Below are 16,855 nucleotides of genomic sequence, written 5' to 3'. Positions count from 1 at the left end.
AGCAGATCATTTCCCCTACCAGAGAGAGGTAATAGAAACGATTAAGTAGAAATGATTTCCCTGCTTCTTGGGTCCTGTTTGCTGGACAAGTGCTTCAGAGCACAGTGAAGTGGGCAGCGACCACACTGGCTTGTGCAAGAATGGGGTCCATTGCTGGCAGCTTTGCCAGTGAATCCTTATTCCACATGGGCTGAACTAATTTGTCACCAAAATAGATGACTTCCCTGTTTTTCCAATTTTCTCTGTATCTGGTTTTCTTCCTAGGTAGAGCTAGACTTGAAGGCTGTAGGTAGCCTTAATGCCTTGGCTCTGACTTTAATTTCCTTTAATATTGAATGAGAAGATGAGCACTCATTTTCCAAGCTGATTATTGGAATCTGCAAGATCATTGTGCAGGATGCCTTTCCCATTTATTTTTTTATTTATTTTTGGCCTTTCTACTGGTAACAATAAAACAAGAGCTAAACAAAAAGGATATTGGGAATTCACTTCAAGAGCATATTTTCAGTTGGGTAGGGGGAAATAATTTGCTTTAAAAGGCTTAAAAAAGGCAGTGTTCGAGAAGTTGTGCTTCTGACCCATCTTTTGTAACCCATGATGATGCTCCTCCTTTTCCCTGCTGTTTTCACTCAGAACATATTAATTGTATTTTATTATTTTGCCATGTTGTGAGGTCTCCCTTCATTTGACAGTCTCCAGGTTGAATTTCTCAGGATGTTCTCTGACAGGAGGACTTGATGTAGCATCACTTATGTGTGCTTTAAGCACACAGCCCACCAGTGTAGGAAGATCCGTGGGGCACTGAGCAGGGGCAGCAGCCATGCTGTAGCTCACTGGTGCTGCGCTGGTTTTATGTGTGGGATGGTTTGCTCCCTGGGCACAATGCGGGGTCCTGGGGAGAACGTGCTCCTCACCAGGGAATATCTGCTTCGCAGGACATACCTGGCTGCTGCTTAGCACCGTTGTGTGGTCTTCTGGTATTTTTTAGCCTTTCTGAACCAAAACTTTCTTAGGAAATGAAGCCCAGTGCCATGTTCTTCTCATCTGAAAACAGGCAAACTTTCCTAACTAGCTTGTTTCCTAATTAGCTCTTTGGTTAATAATCCAATAACATAAACAAATGATTAAAGAAACTATTTTTCCTTTCCTTAAGAACAAAACAGAATCCCAACCCTTGAAAGCCAAAGTTTGAATTAAGCTGTGAGAGAAAGGCTGAGGCTATGGCCTCAAAATAAAATTGCCCAATATGGGGTTGATGTCTGAGAGGGTGACTGGGGCACGGTGACACAGGTCTCTCCAGCAGCTCCACAGCAGAGGGCCTGGGCAGCTGGAGAGGTTGGGGTCTGTGGCTCAGACTGGGACATCCAGGCAAGGTGAAGAAAACTTGTTAAACACCTCCCAGTCACCATTTCCCTATTCACTTCATACAGTGGGTATCAGCCAGGGAAAGCCCGTGGCTGCCCACAAAAGGGTTTTTTTTTCCAGCTGCCGTGCTAACCTCGATGAGGGCGGCCGAGCGCTCCGCTGTGTGTCCAAAGCAGCCACCTGCCTGAGCCTGTATCAGGATTTTCTTTGTTCAAGTGCAGAAAATAGGCACAGTGCGCCACTGTGTTACAGCAAGTGTGTAATTTAGCTGTCTTTGATACAGACCAATAAACACTGTGAGTGCTTTATGCCTTACCCTTCTGCTTCCCAAACCAAGAGGTGCCTGTAGGGAACAGTGGGTGGCTGGAAAAGGATGTCTAGTTTGGGACATACCTGCCAGAGATGGAAAGATATGGATTGAGACTTCAGACATGAAAAAGAACTGGAGAAGCTGATCACCAGAAGGGCGGTCAAGGCACCCAGCTGAGTTCACTCAGCACACCCCTGCTGGTTTAAATAAGAAGGATTAGGGTAGGGACAGCTTCCTACCTGCCAAACGAGACCTCCCAACCACACAGAGAAAAAGGATTTGCAGGCATTAGGCTGGGGTTTGTTGTGGTTAGCTGATGTTTTTTCTTTTTAAGAAACAAATTTTCATTAGGTAAAATTGATGTCTTCTATGAAGAAAAGTAATCAATGCAAACCAGGCTACTGAATCATTGCTAAGTAGGTTTGGCTTTTTTAACAGTGGGAGGAAAGAAGAAAGAAAAACAACTGTAAAAGACCTTCCAGAAGATTTAAGTGCTTATAAGTGGGACAATAACAATAAATCGCAGGTTTGCTGGCCCTGTTACAGATGATGCATGTGAAATGATCCAACAGTGTGTGCTCTGTTCTTCTATTCACAGGGAAGCAATAAGCCGTCTGTGTGAAGCTGTATCAGGTACAAATGGAGCTATAAAAAAGCGAAAGGTAAATACTGTTTTAGCTGAATGATTAATTTCCTATATCTGCTTTTTGGTAGGCTGGATGGGCAATTCCTCAACAAGTTTCAGTCTGTGCTGGCGTTAGTGCACGTTCATCCACCTGAACCCGGTGTAATATGAAAGAGCATTTGTAGCAGGGTGCTTGGCCTGCTTGTTTTGAGGCTGAGGTTGTGCCACACTTTTTCTTCAGCATTAAAGGCATTCCCAGAGTTCCTGCTCCTTGCAGCCTTTGTAGTGCTTTTCGCATTTTAGGCTCCAGCTGGTAAAATGGAGGAGACCTTTTGATAGCAAAAAAGAGTTCCTTCACTGGAGGATTACTTGGTTGTTGTTTATCTCAAAAAAACCCCAAACTGAAGACAACTAAAATGGCAGTATCTAACGGGTTGATAATTTATTTAATAACTGGGATGCAGTGAAGGGCAAAGTCAGTGGCTGCTGTTGGGTTATGCCCAGTGGAAGTTACTGATTTCCTTCTGTAACTGTAGGGCTCAGGAGGAATGAACGTGCTCTTGAAAGACAAATACATGACAAAATTTCTTGACTTGCTTAGAAATGCTTCATGTCTAGGAAACAAAGCAGAGTTCAGCAGGGACACTGCATTCTGAATTACTGACCCAGCTATAACATTTAGCTCACTGGGATTGTGGTTTAAAACTTTTTTTCCCATTATCGACATAAACCCCATGCCTACAAGTATTCAAAGCTGATATTTGTTATGAGATCTATTTGCATTTGACCAAGCCATTATCCTTGCTCCATTGAAATTCTCAATAAGATATCATAAAATCTACTTGACTTTGATATATTTCTGCCCCTGACGGACTCAGTTGACAGCCTCTTTCTTTTGTTTCTTTGTTCAAAGCCTCCAGTGAAGTTTCTGTCTTCAGTACTTGGCAAAAGTAACCTTCAGTTTTCTGGCTTGAATATAAAGCTGACCATTTCAACAAACAGCCTCACTTTGATTAATGTTGACACGCAGCAGGTAGGATACGTATGAATCAGCGTCCTTTTCTCCATGCTCCTGTGTTCTCTGTTCCTGGCTTCTGAAGGAAAGGCTAGGCATTTTGAAGGGAAAGCAGCCCCCTTTAGTCATCTTGTGCATGCCCAGTATCGCTGAATTACCTGATGCCTCTGAAGTTAAAAAGGAGTGCGACTCGGAGGGATTGGACATGCAGCACACAACCTTTTTGTTTATGATGATGTCTTCCATGGGGAGGGATCCTTAAGCACTTGGCAAACTGTTTCTCTGTGTGTGTGTGTGTGTCTGCCTGTACAGTGCGTAATAAACAAGGCATTAATCCCAACTGGAGTTTTTGACAAGTTCTAGGGGGAAAAAATGATACAAATAATGAGTCAGAGCTTGGCTTTGCTGTTACTCAAAGCTATTTTACAGCTGGGTAATATATGTGCATAATCGGTTATACTATGTAAAGTCTCTGGGCTCCACTGAGATGTGTTGCTGAGAGCATGGATCTGCTCTGGACTTTGGGGTGTGCTCCCTTCTTGGCAGAAGTGATGAGGAGCTTCATCCTGCCCCCCCTAATTCCTCTGTCAGCAGTTGGCTTCAGCTCCCAGCTTGATCTTGCATGAGTCCAGCAGCTCCAAGCTGGAACAGGGGAACATCAGGGAGGCAGTTCTGGCTCACTGGCTCTGAGGAATTACTGCACTAAGCTGCTGCCATGCTGAGCATCAGGCAGTTTTTGGTGGTTTGCCTGCAGCACAGAGGTCTCCTGTCCCTTGGGCCTTTGTGCTAGGAGGGGTAAATGGTTTATGACACCAGGTTTGGAGCAAAGGGCTATCCTACAGTGGATGAAACCCTGGGGGCTGGCAGGTCAAGTATTGCCCTTTTAACCTGTTCCTGATTGTAATGGGACTAAAAGCTGCCTGGACAGATCTCCTTCCACGTGTGCTGATGTGCCTGGTCACTGCATACATGGGCATGTGGGGCATTGTCTGGAAATTCTTTCAAGGTTACTAGTTACTAGACCTTTGCAAATGGGAAATCCTACTCATTCTAGTCTTGCATTGCCACCACCTTTCATTATGTTACACCTGCATTATATAGTGCAGTTTTTAAAACAAGGAACAGTTTGTCTCCAGAGATGAGGTACTGTTGGAATCCAAAAGAAGTTGATGCTTGATCTGGCTAGTAAAGTAATGGCTTGATGCTAGTGTTGAGAGAGAATACGGTTAGAGTTATTGGTGGGGCCTGTCTGTAAAACCACTGTTATATACAGCAGGCATTTAAATAAAATTATTGGTAATTTTAAAATTAATTAATACCAAAGACTTTGGAAACAATTTATGCTTATTGCCCTTTCAAAGCCTCTTTTAGCTTCACGCTGACCAGGTTAGAAGAAGTTGTTGGCTGAATTCATTCTGAAAACCCTTTAAGGAAGATTACTCAGGGATCTGGCCATTACTAAACGTGAATAGATAGTGTCAGAAATCTTCCAACGTTTATCTCCTTCCTTCGCAAATGACACGTGCATGTATTAATGGATGGGTTGTCATGAACTTAATTGCTTGCTCTGTGAAGTTATATGCTCTGTTGTTTTCTAAATCTGTGGCATATAAGCATGTTGAACTGGTTTGTCATGCTTTTCAGATTATTGCCAACCATCACATGCAGTCAATCTCATTTGCTTCTGGAGGTGACCCAGTAAGTATTGATTTATAAAATATCCTTCCGCAGGTATAATGGAATTATTATGAGAGTAAAAGTACCTGCAATACTTTGCTTTATCCCTTCCTATCCACAAGCACTAACAGGCTGCGCTGCACTTCTGGATCGTGACCAGTAATACAAGAAGACTGAGGGACTGAGACAGGAAAGGAGACATTGAATAGAGACTCAGTGGATCTTTGACAGATGTATATACATATTTAATTTTCCTGTTGCCCATCAATGAGGCTCAGTTCATTCAAAACCTCTACATTTTTAGATTTTAGAGTCAGACAGCTCCTAAGAAACAGATATGGCATAACCTTATTCCTGCAGATACTGGTTTTTCTCCTTGTATCACAGTCATGAAGTCATTGATGTTTTCAAGCAAGATGTTTTTTATCTTCTTCCAAACTCCTTGTAAGCAGGAAATTTGTCATCCCTCAAGATGCCCTATTCCCCCTTTGAATCTAAGGGAGCCCTGCCCTGCCAGCATTCTGAATTTCACACTCCATGTGGTACAAAACCAGTATTTTCTTTTTAATCCGTTTTGGATTTTCTGCCCTTCACTTCTATTAAACGTCTCTCTGTTCTTGTGTTAAGAAACAGAGAAAGCTCTGGGTCATGCTCTTGATAACACTGGGGTGGAAGCCAGATCCAGCTTTGACTGGAAAATGACAGATCCATGTGGCTGATGGATCTTCTCTAGAGGGCCATGTGGGTGATGTAAGGAGCCCAGCTGTGCTCAGCACAGGGAGATGCTGCCCAAGCTGCCTGAGAACTGGAGCTTTCTGGAGCTGGGCTGGGAGGTGGGGAGTGAGCATATGTGCAGGCTCTGTGCTGTCAGTCCTGCACCCAGAAGAGGGGGTATAGCACAGGCCTGGTGCCAGAATGCTATGAAGATCCCATTTAAAACTCAAGGGATTTTTGAGAATCTAAGAAGTTCAAATTTCACCTCTAGATGCCTGTGCTATCCCAGTACACCATGCTGTACAATACAGTCCTTGGGCTTTGCCCACCCTTCCTGTTGCAGGTTTCCAGGTAGCTCCAAGTGCTGTTGTGCTGAGCATCACATGTGGCATTTCAAAATGAGTTTTCTTGATAGTTAAACAGTTTAAATATGTTCTTACGCTGACCTGATTTTGAAGTATGTACCCTGTCCTAGATGCTGGCTGTCTAGTTTGTGTTTATTCCACACTTCCAGTTTGGAAAATTCAGGGATGTTTTTCCAGCCCTTTGCTCAGCAGGTTGGATGAGTAATTCTCCAAGGGTTGTTTACTTTTTTTAGCTTGGGGGGTTTTTTTAAGTATTATTATCCTGTACTGGTCTTGTACAGGGATCCCACCAGATCTCGCAGGCTGCACAGGGCTGTGTTTGGTCAGTGCTTAATGGCAGGACCACCAAGAGATGTGTTTCCATACAGATGTCCTGCAGGAAATGAGCTTGGTGGTGCAGCTGGTGACACTTTTCTTACTGAGAGAGTATGTAAAATGGAGATCTTGCTCAGCAGTGGTAACTAGTGGCACTTCACTTAAGGGGTGATTTTGGCAGCTTGTTCAGGTAATTTTTCCAAAACTCCCTTTACATTTAAATGGGAGACAGTTTTCACAGCATCTGCCTTTCCATGTGCCCCTATGTCCAAGGTCTAATTGCACTTCAGTGATGTTCTGCACTGTTACGGACTCACAATACTCTACCCCAGAATAAAAAGCCTCTTCTGGCTTTATCTTAAAGAAAAGCCATCTATGCATACACATAAACATTACAAACATATAGAAGTTGCACATACTGCTCCAGTTAAATGAGTTTCTAGTTGCTCTCTAGACCTAATTTATTTTAAAATGTATACTAAAATATTTATGAACTTCAGGAAAAACCTGAAAGGAAATGGAGGAAAATTGAGTTCATGAAATGTGTAAGAAATATTTAGCTTGCTTTGTTTTAATGATGTCAACTTTGGAGAGTCGAAAACATTATCTAGGACAAGTTTTCCTGGCCCTAAGACCTGCCTCTGGTGTCACTCACTGTGAATTATTAAATGATTGTTCTTGTGCATATTGCAAATGGGGGCCTTGTTTCCTGCCAGCTGATTGCATCTTCCCTCAGGAGAGCCATGCCTTTAAGCTGCGAACTGCATTTTCCCCATCCCGCCTTAAAGATCCAAAATAACAAAATGCATCTTTAATAATTAAAAGAATGTTATTCATTACCTCACCATTTTTTACTATGCCACTGAATTACCAAGTGACTCTTTGCTTTTGCAGTATCACTAGAAATGTTAATTTTGCCATTCCAGTTCCCTTTTCAGTTTGACTAGAAAACATCAGGATTATTTCAGTGTTGGCTGCAAAGAGAATCTGAAACGGACAACTGATTATACTGAGATTGTCTGATCTCAGCAACAGCCTTGAGGTCCAGAGTAATTTAACCTGACTGTAGCCAGACTAAATTCAGGCAGCAGCGATTGAGATCAGATACCTATTGTATTATACAGTATTTTAAAGATCAATTTTTCTCTAAGATGCCTTCAAAACTCAATATTCATGCTACAAACTGGGAATATTCTGTATTAGCACTGTTTTTTCTTCCACTGACACTGATGAGGACTGTCCCAGTAAAAAGCTGTGACTGGCAGTTGCGCATTACACAAGAGAGGCTTTGAGCTCTGTGGGAGCAGTGGAAGAGAGCATCTTCACCTCCTGGTGTAGCATCAGTTGTGTTTCTACTCCTGTTGCAGAGTTTGGAACTGAAAACAGAGTTTGAGTCCGGAAGAATGACAAGTGGTCTACTGCATTGAGAAAAAGGTTCCAGGACGACTACTATGCCAATAGCCACCAGAGTGCCACTGATCTTTCCCTTACCTGACTTTGCTAGTACCTGCAGTTGCTTTTCCTGAAAGAAGCGTGCTTTTTAAAGCTAAACATATCTATATTTAATCTCTTGACTTAGTGGTTTTGCTGTGATGGTAGGGCTGTTCATAGCAATAATTTTAAAGATGTGTTGTCTTCTTTCCTATAGGATACGACAGACTATGTTGCATATGTAGCAAAAGATCCTGTTAATCAGAGAGGTATGGAAACAACTTTCATACAGTTATACATGTTTATGTGTCTGCTTTATCTGTACCAAGGAATAGTTTGAATTTTAAAATAAGAAAGCTACTGAACAGGTCAGTGTTTTGTATAATTTCTGACTATGCTGTATGAATATGAGTGATGGTACACAGGATGTGGCTTTAAACATCCTATTTTTTGTGCAGCAAGGTGAGAATCTACAGGTCAGACTAAAGCTGTACTAGCTGCTGGCTCCAGCCAGGGGTAGGAGCTTTCCCAGGCTGGCCTTGCCTTGGGAGGGAGGGCAGAGCCTGGCAAGGTGGGCAGCTCTCCTGCTCTGGAGCAGCTTCCAGATGAGCGAAGGGTTGTGAATCAGCCTCTTCATCTAACCCAGGCTCCTGGGTGTGCTGCTGGAAAGCAGAGTGGTGTATATACTCAGGAGCACTCCATGCTGGAAGCATAAATGGAGAAGTTTTATTGACTGAGTTATAAGTTGATACTTTGATTAAAAAAAACCCCTAGAGTGATTTCCTTAAAACATGAAAAAAATCTCAGTCTGTATAATGTCCTAAAGCTATCTAAAGCATAACTTCATTCACAGCTTTTCTGCTGTAAGCCTGTGTGTCTATTTTCTGGAATAAAGTGTGTTTGCTTAATTAAAGTAAGGTGTCTTTTTGCAGCATGCCACATACTGGAATGTCCCAATGGGATGGCACAGGAGGTGATAAACACCATAGGGCAGGCTTTTGAGCTCCGGTTCAAACAGTACCTGAAGAACCCATCTAGCCTGGTTACGTCTAATGAAAGGTCAGAACATTCTCAGTCAACTTAACTGGCGGTTTCCTTCTCTTTAGGACTTTTCAGGAAAACAATATATTCCAAAGAGCGATCCATAAATAAGATGCTTTGAATATGCTTTCTGGACATATGCTAATTGAAATATATGCTGTATGTACAGAATACAATAGACTAAAATTCGGTTATTCCAGTAAACTTCATTGATTTCTGTGACGTTTGTACAGGTGCATAACACAGAATTTAGCAGTACTAAACAACTTTATCTTAAGTCATGCGAGGAAGCAGAACAAATGTTCAAATTACTCTGTCCCAATTCCATAAATACAGTGCACGGATGCACACACATGCATTCTGAGTTCAGTCCTGATCCATGCCAAATTTAAGCTTACTGGAGCTATTGAAAGTGTGTGTGTGTGGGACAGAAAAGCCATTGTAATTCACCTTTCTACTGTTCTGCTCATGTCCCGGCAGCAGCCTCAGATTCCACTTGGTGTGACTGACATCAGCCTCATATACTGAAATGAACACAGGCACTGCTTGGCATTTTCAAGTGTGAAGTCCTGTCCTTTGCACATTGCTCAAAATACAGGGCCTAGATTAATTTCTGGACCGCAATTCCCCATTTCAATTACCCGTTTTCCATTGCACTGGGGACATGATTCTTGCTCTAATTTATGGCTCTCCTCACAGGTTAGCTGTGCCTATTTTTCTCAGTCTTTATTGTTATGCCAGATTTGAGCACCTGCTACCTCCATGAGCAGGTAAAGCTGTAGTGTTACTGTGCAGGCCATGTCACTGGTACAGTGCCTGATGCAATGCAACAGAACTGGTTTTATTACATAATAGCAGCCCCAGCTCCAGCTTATGTTTATTTCATTGTGTATAGTGGTTCTTACCATTCTACTGCTAATACTGGTCCGCTTTCCCTGGGGTAATAACCAGTGGAAGAGACATTCCTATAAAACTCTGGTAGGTTATGCCACAAGTAAATCAGAGCAAGGAGAAATGGAAGAGGCTAATTAGATTCCCTCCTTCAGCCTAACCCGCAGCCAGCCTCAGAGAACGGTCCTCAGGCAGAGAAGTCGGATATTGCTGTGTGAATGAGTCACTCACTTCCAAACTACTATGAATCACATAATCAAATACTTGCACTGCATATCACATAATCAACTACTTGAACTTTATCTCTTTCCTGCTCGAGGCCTTTTATCCAATTATATTCTTGTTAAACAGGGAAGTAAGATTTGAGATGAGCTTTTTATTTCGGGACCGGAGACAGTACAGGAAGCACCTAGTTGTTTTGCAGTGTATCAGCTGTACACTTAAACTATCATCATTCTGGTTTAGCTCAAGAAAAACACTGGGTGCTCTCCATGTCATTCAGTGTTTTCTTCAAACTGAAGCAGAGCAGTTGTATTGATTATGGTTATTAAAATCAGGGAACATTCCACTCAGCAAAGCTTCATTTATTTTCTTTTGTAACAATATTTGATTTTCTAAAACAGTTGCAGGCTTGTCTAACTGAATGCCATGAGGTTTTCTTGTTAAGTTACTCAGCAATTTATAAAGCTGAGACAAGAAACTGGATGAATCTGTTTCATGGTCTACATTTTGGACACCTTACTGAACAGTGATGCACTGGCACTCTTGTCTTAAAGCTTCAGTAGGTGGCTCTTATATTTTCAAGTCAAAGAAAAGGGCTGTGGGCTTCCCACTGCTAAGAAAATGACCGTCCCTCCCTGCACCCCAAGCTGTGATGCCTCCATTTTTAATTCAGGAAGAAGTAACAGGAAAAAGAGCTCTGAAAGTTCAGGCCCAAAGCCCTTTACAGCCTCCATATGGCTAATCTGTGTATCAGGCGATTTGCAAACACTGGGGATGTTTGGCTACACTGGAAAACAGTTGATTTCATCAGTTGCACATTTTCCCCCCGTATTTTTTTCAGTGAGGCAGCAAATGCTAATGGATCAGCTGGGAATTCACAGGAGAAGGAGGATCATGAATATTACAATGAAATTCCAGGGAAAGAGCCTCCCACTGGTGGAGTGTTAGACATGCGAATGAAAGTGCAAACAGACCAAAGGGCTAACTGTCTTACACAGTGCAAAAAGCAGTACTGCTCGGTAAGTACATCATCTTCTGGGATAACTATTTGCTGCCTGTTATAGGAATGAATAAACCACAGTTTTGCTGTGGTGTAAAGGATGGCATTAGCATCAGAACCGGGTCTTGATTATCCCAGGAAAGGGGTTTTTAGGCTAGATTTAATGATGCTTAATACATAATTGAATCCCAAAGCACTTTCTGAATATTAACTGGTTTGTCCTTAGAGTATTTTTAGGAGACGAAGTAATATTCCCTTGTTCGCTCGTTAACTGTGAGAAGAAAATAGATACAGATTTAAATGGCTTGTCTGAGAGAACATCTGCAAAATCTTGGACCTCCTGGCTCCTGATTCTGTGATCTGATAAATATTTCATCCTGTCCATTATGCTCTACAGCCTATGCATATAACATTGACTCTTTGCAGTGTATATACAACATTAATTACCCTTGGAGTGTTTCAACAGGCTCTGTTAAATCAGCCACAGTAGCAAAAGATGCATGTATCTCTGGCTTTTTTCTGGGATAGTGGGGAATAAAGAACAGGGAGTAAAACATATGAGTTCAGGCAGACTGTGCAGACTTTAAAGCGTGCTGTGCTAGTCCTTGGAAACATCAGCATTTCCCCACTCAGGGAAGCAGGCACCATGGCTTTATCACAGGGAGCGCACTCAGACGTGCCTGCTGGAACCCAGTTGGTGCTGTCCAAAAGGTTGCTGCTCCCAAGCGTTATTTGCGTCTGGCGGCAACTGCTCCCAGGTTCCTGCGCTACTGCCCCATCCATTTTTAGCTTTGTTAACCTCAACCATCTCCATTCCTTGTCTATGGGCCTGATGAGCTGAGCCTCCCCAGCCGGTCTCTGGCTTTATCCTGAGTTTGCATTCGAAGCTTGCAAGGAGTTATCCTGCAGCAAGTGCCTTTTTTTTCTGTGGAGATGTTATGTCTGCTTTCTCCTTTCAGTTCTGATGACCTCCTAGTGCTGCTCACAAAACTGGGTGACCATTTCACTTTCAAACCATGATGTCTAGTTATTTCTCCTTGCTTTTATGGCAAGTAACATAAGAAAATCTGAACCTAGGAGTTATACTAAACCTTAGATATGTAACCAGGCAGTTAACAGTATTTGTTGGGGTTGGAGTATGTCCAGACATGAGACCCTGTGGAAAGCATGAATTATTATTTGAGGAGATAGGAGTTTTTTGGTGGAGCAGATACATTTAGTTACCTGTCTTTGAATCCCCAAATTGTGCATGGATGCTCTGAAGTTACCTGAGGTTTCTAAGGGACTAATTTATGTGACTGTTTTCACAATTTTTCTGCAGACGGGCAGCCCGACATTCATCAATATATATGAAAATTGCCCAGAAGAAAAAAAAAATGTGGGTATGTACTCTGTTTTCTTTCTCATGCATAGGCAGAATTAGCCAAGGCAGGCTGCTTGGTAGAGCTGCCCCTCTGCTTTTGATACAATGGTGAAAAGTGTTCTACTTACTGGGTCATTTTGAGTTCCCTAGATGAAGGGCGGACAAAAAAGCCTTACAGCTTTTCTAAAGGCCACTAATCTATCTTCAAGTCTGCTGGCAGACTTAGTCATTTTACTTGTCATGATACATACTGTACAGTAGCTCTTTGTTTTTTTTATTCTCTTTCATAGTCTTTGCTGGTTTATTCCCTTTCATGCCCTTTGAAAAAGGAAGATGCTTTGATGCTTATCAATGTCTGAAAATACCCCTTCACCCTACAAATGCTTGGCGAGACCCAAACTATTGGCATCGGGTGGTTGTTCCAACAAAGCCCATACTCTTGGTTCCAGTGTCACTGGCTTCTCAGTGTGGCTGTACCCTTCCCCTGCCTTGGGCAGCTTTGTGCTGAGACAATTTGCCTTTAGCAAAACCTGCTCTCTGGGACCCCAGAGACCACCAGCCTCCATCTCTTTCTGGGCCTCCCATGCCACAGCTGATGCCTCGAGCATATTTGCTCAGTTCATCTCTTTCTTTCGCTGCACAATGAGGTCCTTTTGAATTCCCACCTGCACCGCTCTAAAGCGATCCATTGCACTGTCTGCAGGGGATGGTTGTTTCTTGTGCTATTTCTGATTGAAGGAGAGGAGAATAGAATGGTTTCTACAAAAAGATGGTTACCAAATAAAAGAATGAATGAATAGATCTATGAATAAAACGTTTGCTAAAGAGGAAAAATATGTGTGCTATTTGGCTAGCTGAAGTGCTATTATTTTCATACCCTGCAGGGGGTATTCTGTTAGCCTGGTCCTGGGCTTGGATCCTGACCCGACAGATGTGGCTTTGGCTCTCCAGGCAGAGCCACAAAGTGCCAACCACCTCCATCTTCCCTGCTCCACCAGAATAGCAAGAGAATTGTTCAGCTTCCCACAAGGTTTTTTTGTGGTGCAGAAGGGAAGGAAAGGGTTTTGCAAGAAACGACGTATACAGCTTGTGTCTCTGTAGAGTCGTATGTATTAATTTCCTTTCAATCAGTGGGGGGTTTTCTGCTGACACTGATTGAAGCAGTACTGAACCAGTGCAGAACACTTTTGAAAACTGGATTATAACTCATTTTACATAGTGCAACTTGTGCCTTCTAGCCATAAGGAAAAACGAGTCCATCTGCCAATTTTTCTTTTCCTTCTGAATGACTTCACTGGTGTATATAAGAACCTATTTCAGCTTTTATGATTATTTTAACTTCAGTTTACAAAAAAAAAAAAAAAAAAGAAGGAAGTCTGTACATACTATATACTAATTGCAGGTAATTGTGGTGAAAGATCACAGAAGACAAAAAAGGAGGCAACATTATTGAAGCCTGCCTACAAAACAGATCTTTTTGATGATCCGTGTTACATCAACACACAGACTCTGCAGTCCACAGTCTGTACAGCCCGTGGTACAGCAACAGCACAGATCCATGGGAGCCCACTGCGTCAGGCCAGTACGTTCCCATTGCAATACCTTATCCTTCTAAGCTTTCAAAGGAGGGATCTTGTTATCTGTGTGCATGGAGAAAGACACAAAAGATGGGGGGAAGAGATCCTTCCTATTTTATTTTGTGTTTTCTTTATTTGTTAAATTCAAGATTAAGGTAATTAAAGAGTAAAAGTAGTGATGGTAAGCAAGCAGAGTAACTTTTTATCTTCTGTAGTTGGTTGATGACAATAAATACTGTTCACAGGTCATATAATAAGCAAGTCTTTAAGATTATGTGAAAATTTGGGACTGTACCATACCTCAAGGAAGATGGTTCTCCTTTATGCTCCAGATCTTAACCACTGTAAGGTGCAAGTGGCCTCAGGTGCCTCTGCTTCACAGGCAGTAGCATGCAAGGCCAAAGTGGAGGGATCATTATGACCATCTTTTCTTAATTCTTGCATAAATGACCACTGAAACTCATCCAGTAGTTTCTAAATCAAACAAAATCAGTAGTATCTCCTAAATGTATGTCAAATTAAGTTTCAATTTACAGACTCCAAGAGGTAGATATCTGAATCTTGATTTACAGACCCCAAATGGTGGATATCCATTAAATGATTACATAGTTGCTACTGATTGTCCTCATTATTGGAAAAAAAAGCTTTATTAGCTTTGCCTTTTACAGTTTCCCATCAAGTGTTTTCTCTGTCAAGAGTTGGCTGCGCACAGAAAGTGGGCAAAGGCCCAGCCAGAACTACAGTAAAGGGAATCTGTGACCATTGTGACATTTTTAACCTGGGGCTGTATTATGCTCTGAAAGGAACTGGATATATCCTGAGGACCTTTAGGTTGCACAATTCCATTGAAGAAGTGGTATCCTCTTATTTTCCTTAGAAGAATCCTGCCTGTGAATCATTTGCAGTCTGACTGGCTGTCTCCCAAACCACCCAGTTTTGTTAGTACATTCAGTAATTGTTCGTTTTTTCACAGCAGATGCATCATGCTGTAATCCTTCCCTTCTGGCTACGTTGGCCATGTTGTCTTACATTCCTGCACATAGCTGGAGCCACTCAACATGACTCTCCCAAGGATCTCTTCAGAGCTTGTTAAGGAAGAAGGGAAAATTTAGATTTTTTTTTTTAAAAAGTGGCTAAAACCCGATGAAAATCTTGTTTTAACAGGGAAGATTTTACTTTTTAATACAACAAAAGAAACACAAACTCAAACCAGTAAAACATCAGAGAAATTCCTGTTTCCAATCCCTGTTGCCTAGCGACCCAAGACTTTCCCATCTAAGGTATGGGAGGAGATAGTGTGATAATTTTACCTAATGCACTGGAGTGCTGTGAGCATTCATGTGTGCTTATCATTACAATCTGTAGGGCTGGTTTGATCACAGCTTCAAGACTGAACCGTTTGAATTTTTTAAAAGCTACTAAAAAAATTTTGTCTTGCATCCTTCCAGGTTGAAATCCTAGGTGAAGTGTCCAATACATTTAATTTTGTTTAATTCTAGAGTTACCAGAAGCTGTTCAGCAGAGTGCCACATGCAACACAGCTGGTCTCTGTGTTCTGCCACAAATAAAGCAACAGCTAAAGAATGAAGATTGTTACCATGGCAAATTAAACAGGAAAGCAGCAGAGAGCCTCCTAGTCAACGATGGGGATTTTCTGGTGCGCGAGAGCACAACGTCACCTGGTCAGTATGTCCTCAGTGGACTTCAGGGAGGGCAAGCAAAGCATCTACTCTTGGTGGACCCGGAGGGCAAGGTATGAACATTTCATACCCTGAAATTTCAGGGCTGCTCAGTTATTTCAGTCAAAATGCATGGGTGCCTTCTGGGAAGTGGAACTGATCTGATTCCATCCAGGTTAATTTAAATTTAGTCAGTGACCTCAGCAGCTTTGAAAGTTCGATTTAAGAAATTTAAAGCATCAAAGTGCCATAGAAATAGAAGTGATGTATTTAAATATAGTCTAAGTGCTGATAATTAATATATACACTTAATGCATCCTTTGAATCATCATTATACTTCTAGAAGAATAACCCTAACATGAAATAAATACTTTGATTAGTAACACACTTCTAGATGCAGAAGAGGCAGGGCTGGTTTGTTGTCACTTCAATTCTACCTGCTTCTGCTCAGGGCTAGAAACGTGTTCTTGAGCGACATCTCTCAGAGGAGACAGTAAATCAGAAAAGTAATCCTCAGTGGGATTTGGGGAAAAATATCTCTCTTCTGCAGGAAAATAAAATCCCCTTAGCAGAATCAGCCCAGTTCTACATACAGTCTCTTTAACTTGGTCCTCTGCTTTGCACGTCAGCTAACAGTAGGTCACAGGATAAGTCTGAATTGCTGTCTACAGCCTAATGATCCCTATCCAGTGAGTTCAGTAGCTTCAATGCCTTTTGAGTTTAATGCATTTGGCTCATGCTCAACCAATTATAAGCACGATGTAACCATAAATATATTCTTTTGCTTCTTTTATTAGGTGAGAACCAAAGACCACGTATTTGACAGTGTAGGCCATCTTATTCAGTATCACATGGAAAATAATTTGCCAATCATCTCTTCTGGAAGTGAAGTGAGCTTGAAGCAGCCTGTAAGGAAAGAGAGTAATGTGGGACACATGCAGTATCACAAATAATCCCTTGGATCTCAGAAATCCCAAGACAATTCATATCTGGAAAACTGTGCTGAGAATTTTCCATTGTGAAGACAATTCAAAAGAAGTATAGACTGCACTTTCTGCTGCTGTTCCAGAAGATACCCTTTTGTGTGTGTATGTATGAATATATGTATATGTGTATATCTATGTAGATCTGTGAAGATCAACAAGCATAGTTATATAGATATATATAATGTTAATGAAATTACACCTTCAGAGTGTGAGACTCATTTGTGAGAAGGTATTTTAGACATGCACAAATGTCACTTTCAAGGTCATACTGAATCAGTA

At 41.8% G+C, this 16,855-nt stretch overlaps 1 protein-coding gene across 1 annotated transcript in view; it reads left to right on the top strand.

Annotated features, from left to right (window-relative positions):
* SHC4 (SHC adaptor protein 4) overlaps positions 1-16,559 on the top strand; it is a gene marked incomplete at its 5' end in the record, with an annotated part of 29,142 nt that extends 12,583 nt beyond the window's left edge. The window contains 10 exons of the mRNA XM_084267881.1: positions 2,274-2,337; positions 3,214-3,333; positions 4,960-5,013; positions 8,035-8,086; positions 8,750-8,876; positions 10,813-10,990; positions 12,293-12,353; positions 13,737-13,916; positions 15,411-15,664; positions 16,388-16,559. Of these exons, the coding sequence (XP_084124007.1) occupies positions 2,274-2,337; positions 3,214-3,333; positions 4,960-5,013; positions 8,035-8,086; positions 8,750-8,876; positions 10,813-10,990; positions 12,293-12,353; positions 13,737-13,916; positions 15,411-15,664; positions 16,388-16,543 (1,246 nt within the window). The 3' untranslated portion in view covers positions 16,544-16,559. The remainder of the gene's footprint in view (positions 1-2,273; positions 2,338-3,213; positions 3,334-4,959; positions 5,014-8,034; positions 8,087-8,749; positions 8,877-10,812; positions 10,991-12,292; positions 12,354-13,736; positions 13,917-15,410; positions 15,665-16,387) is intronic.
* Positions 16,560-16,855: the final 296 nt, after the last annotated feature.

Source organism: Gallinula chloropus (genome assembly GCF_964237585.1).
Source record: "Gallinula chloropus genome assembly, chromosome: 9".
Classification (NCBI taxonomy): Eukaryota; Metazoa; Chordata; class Aves; order Gruiformes; family Rallidae; genus Gallinula; species Gallinula chloropus.
The sequence above is the reverse complement of the archived record's forward strand: the minus strand, read 5'-3'. Positions and strand labels throughout refer to the sequence as shown.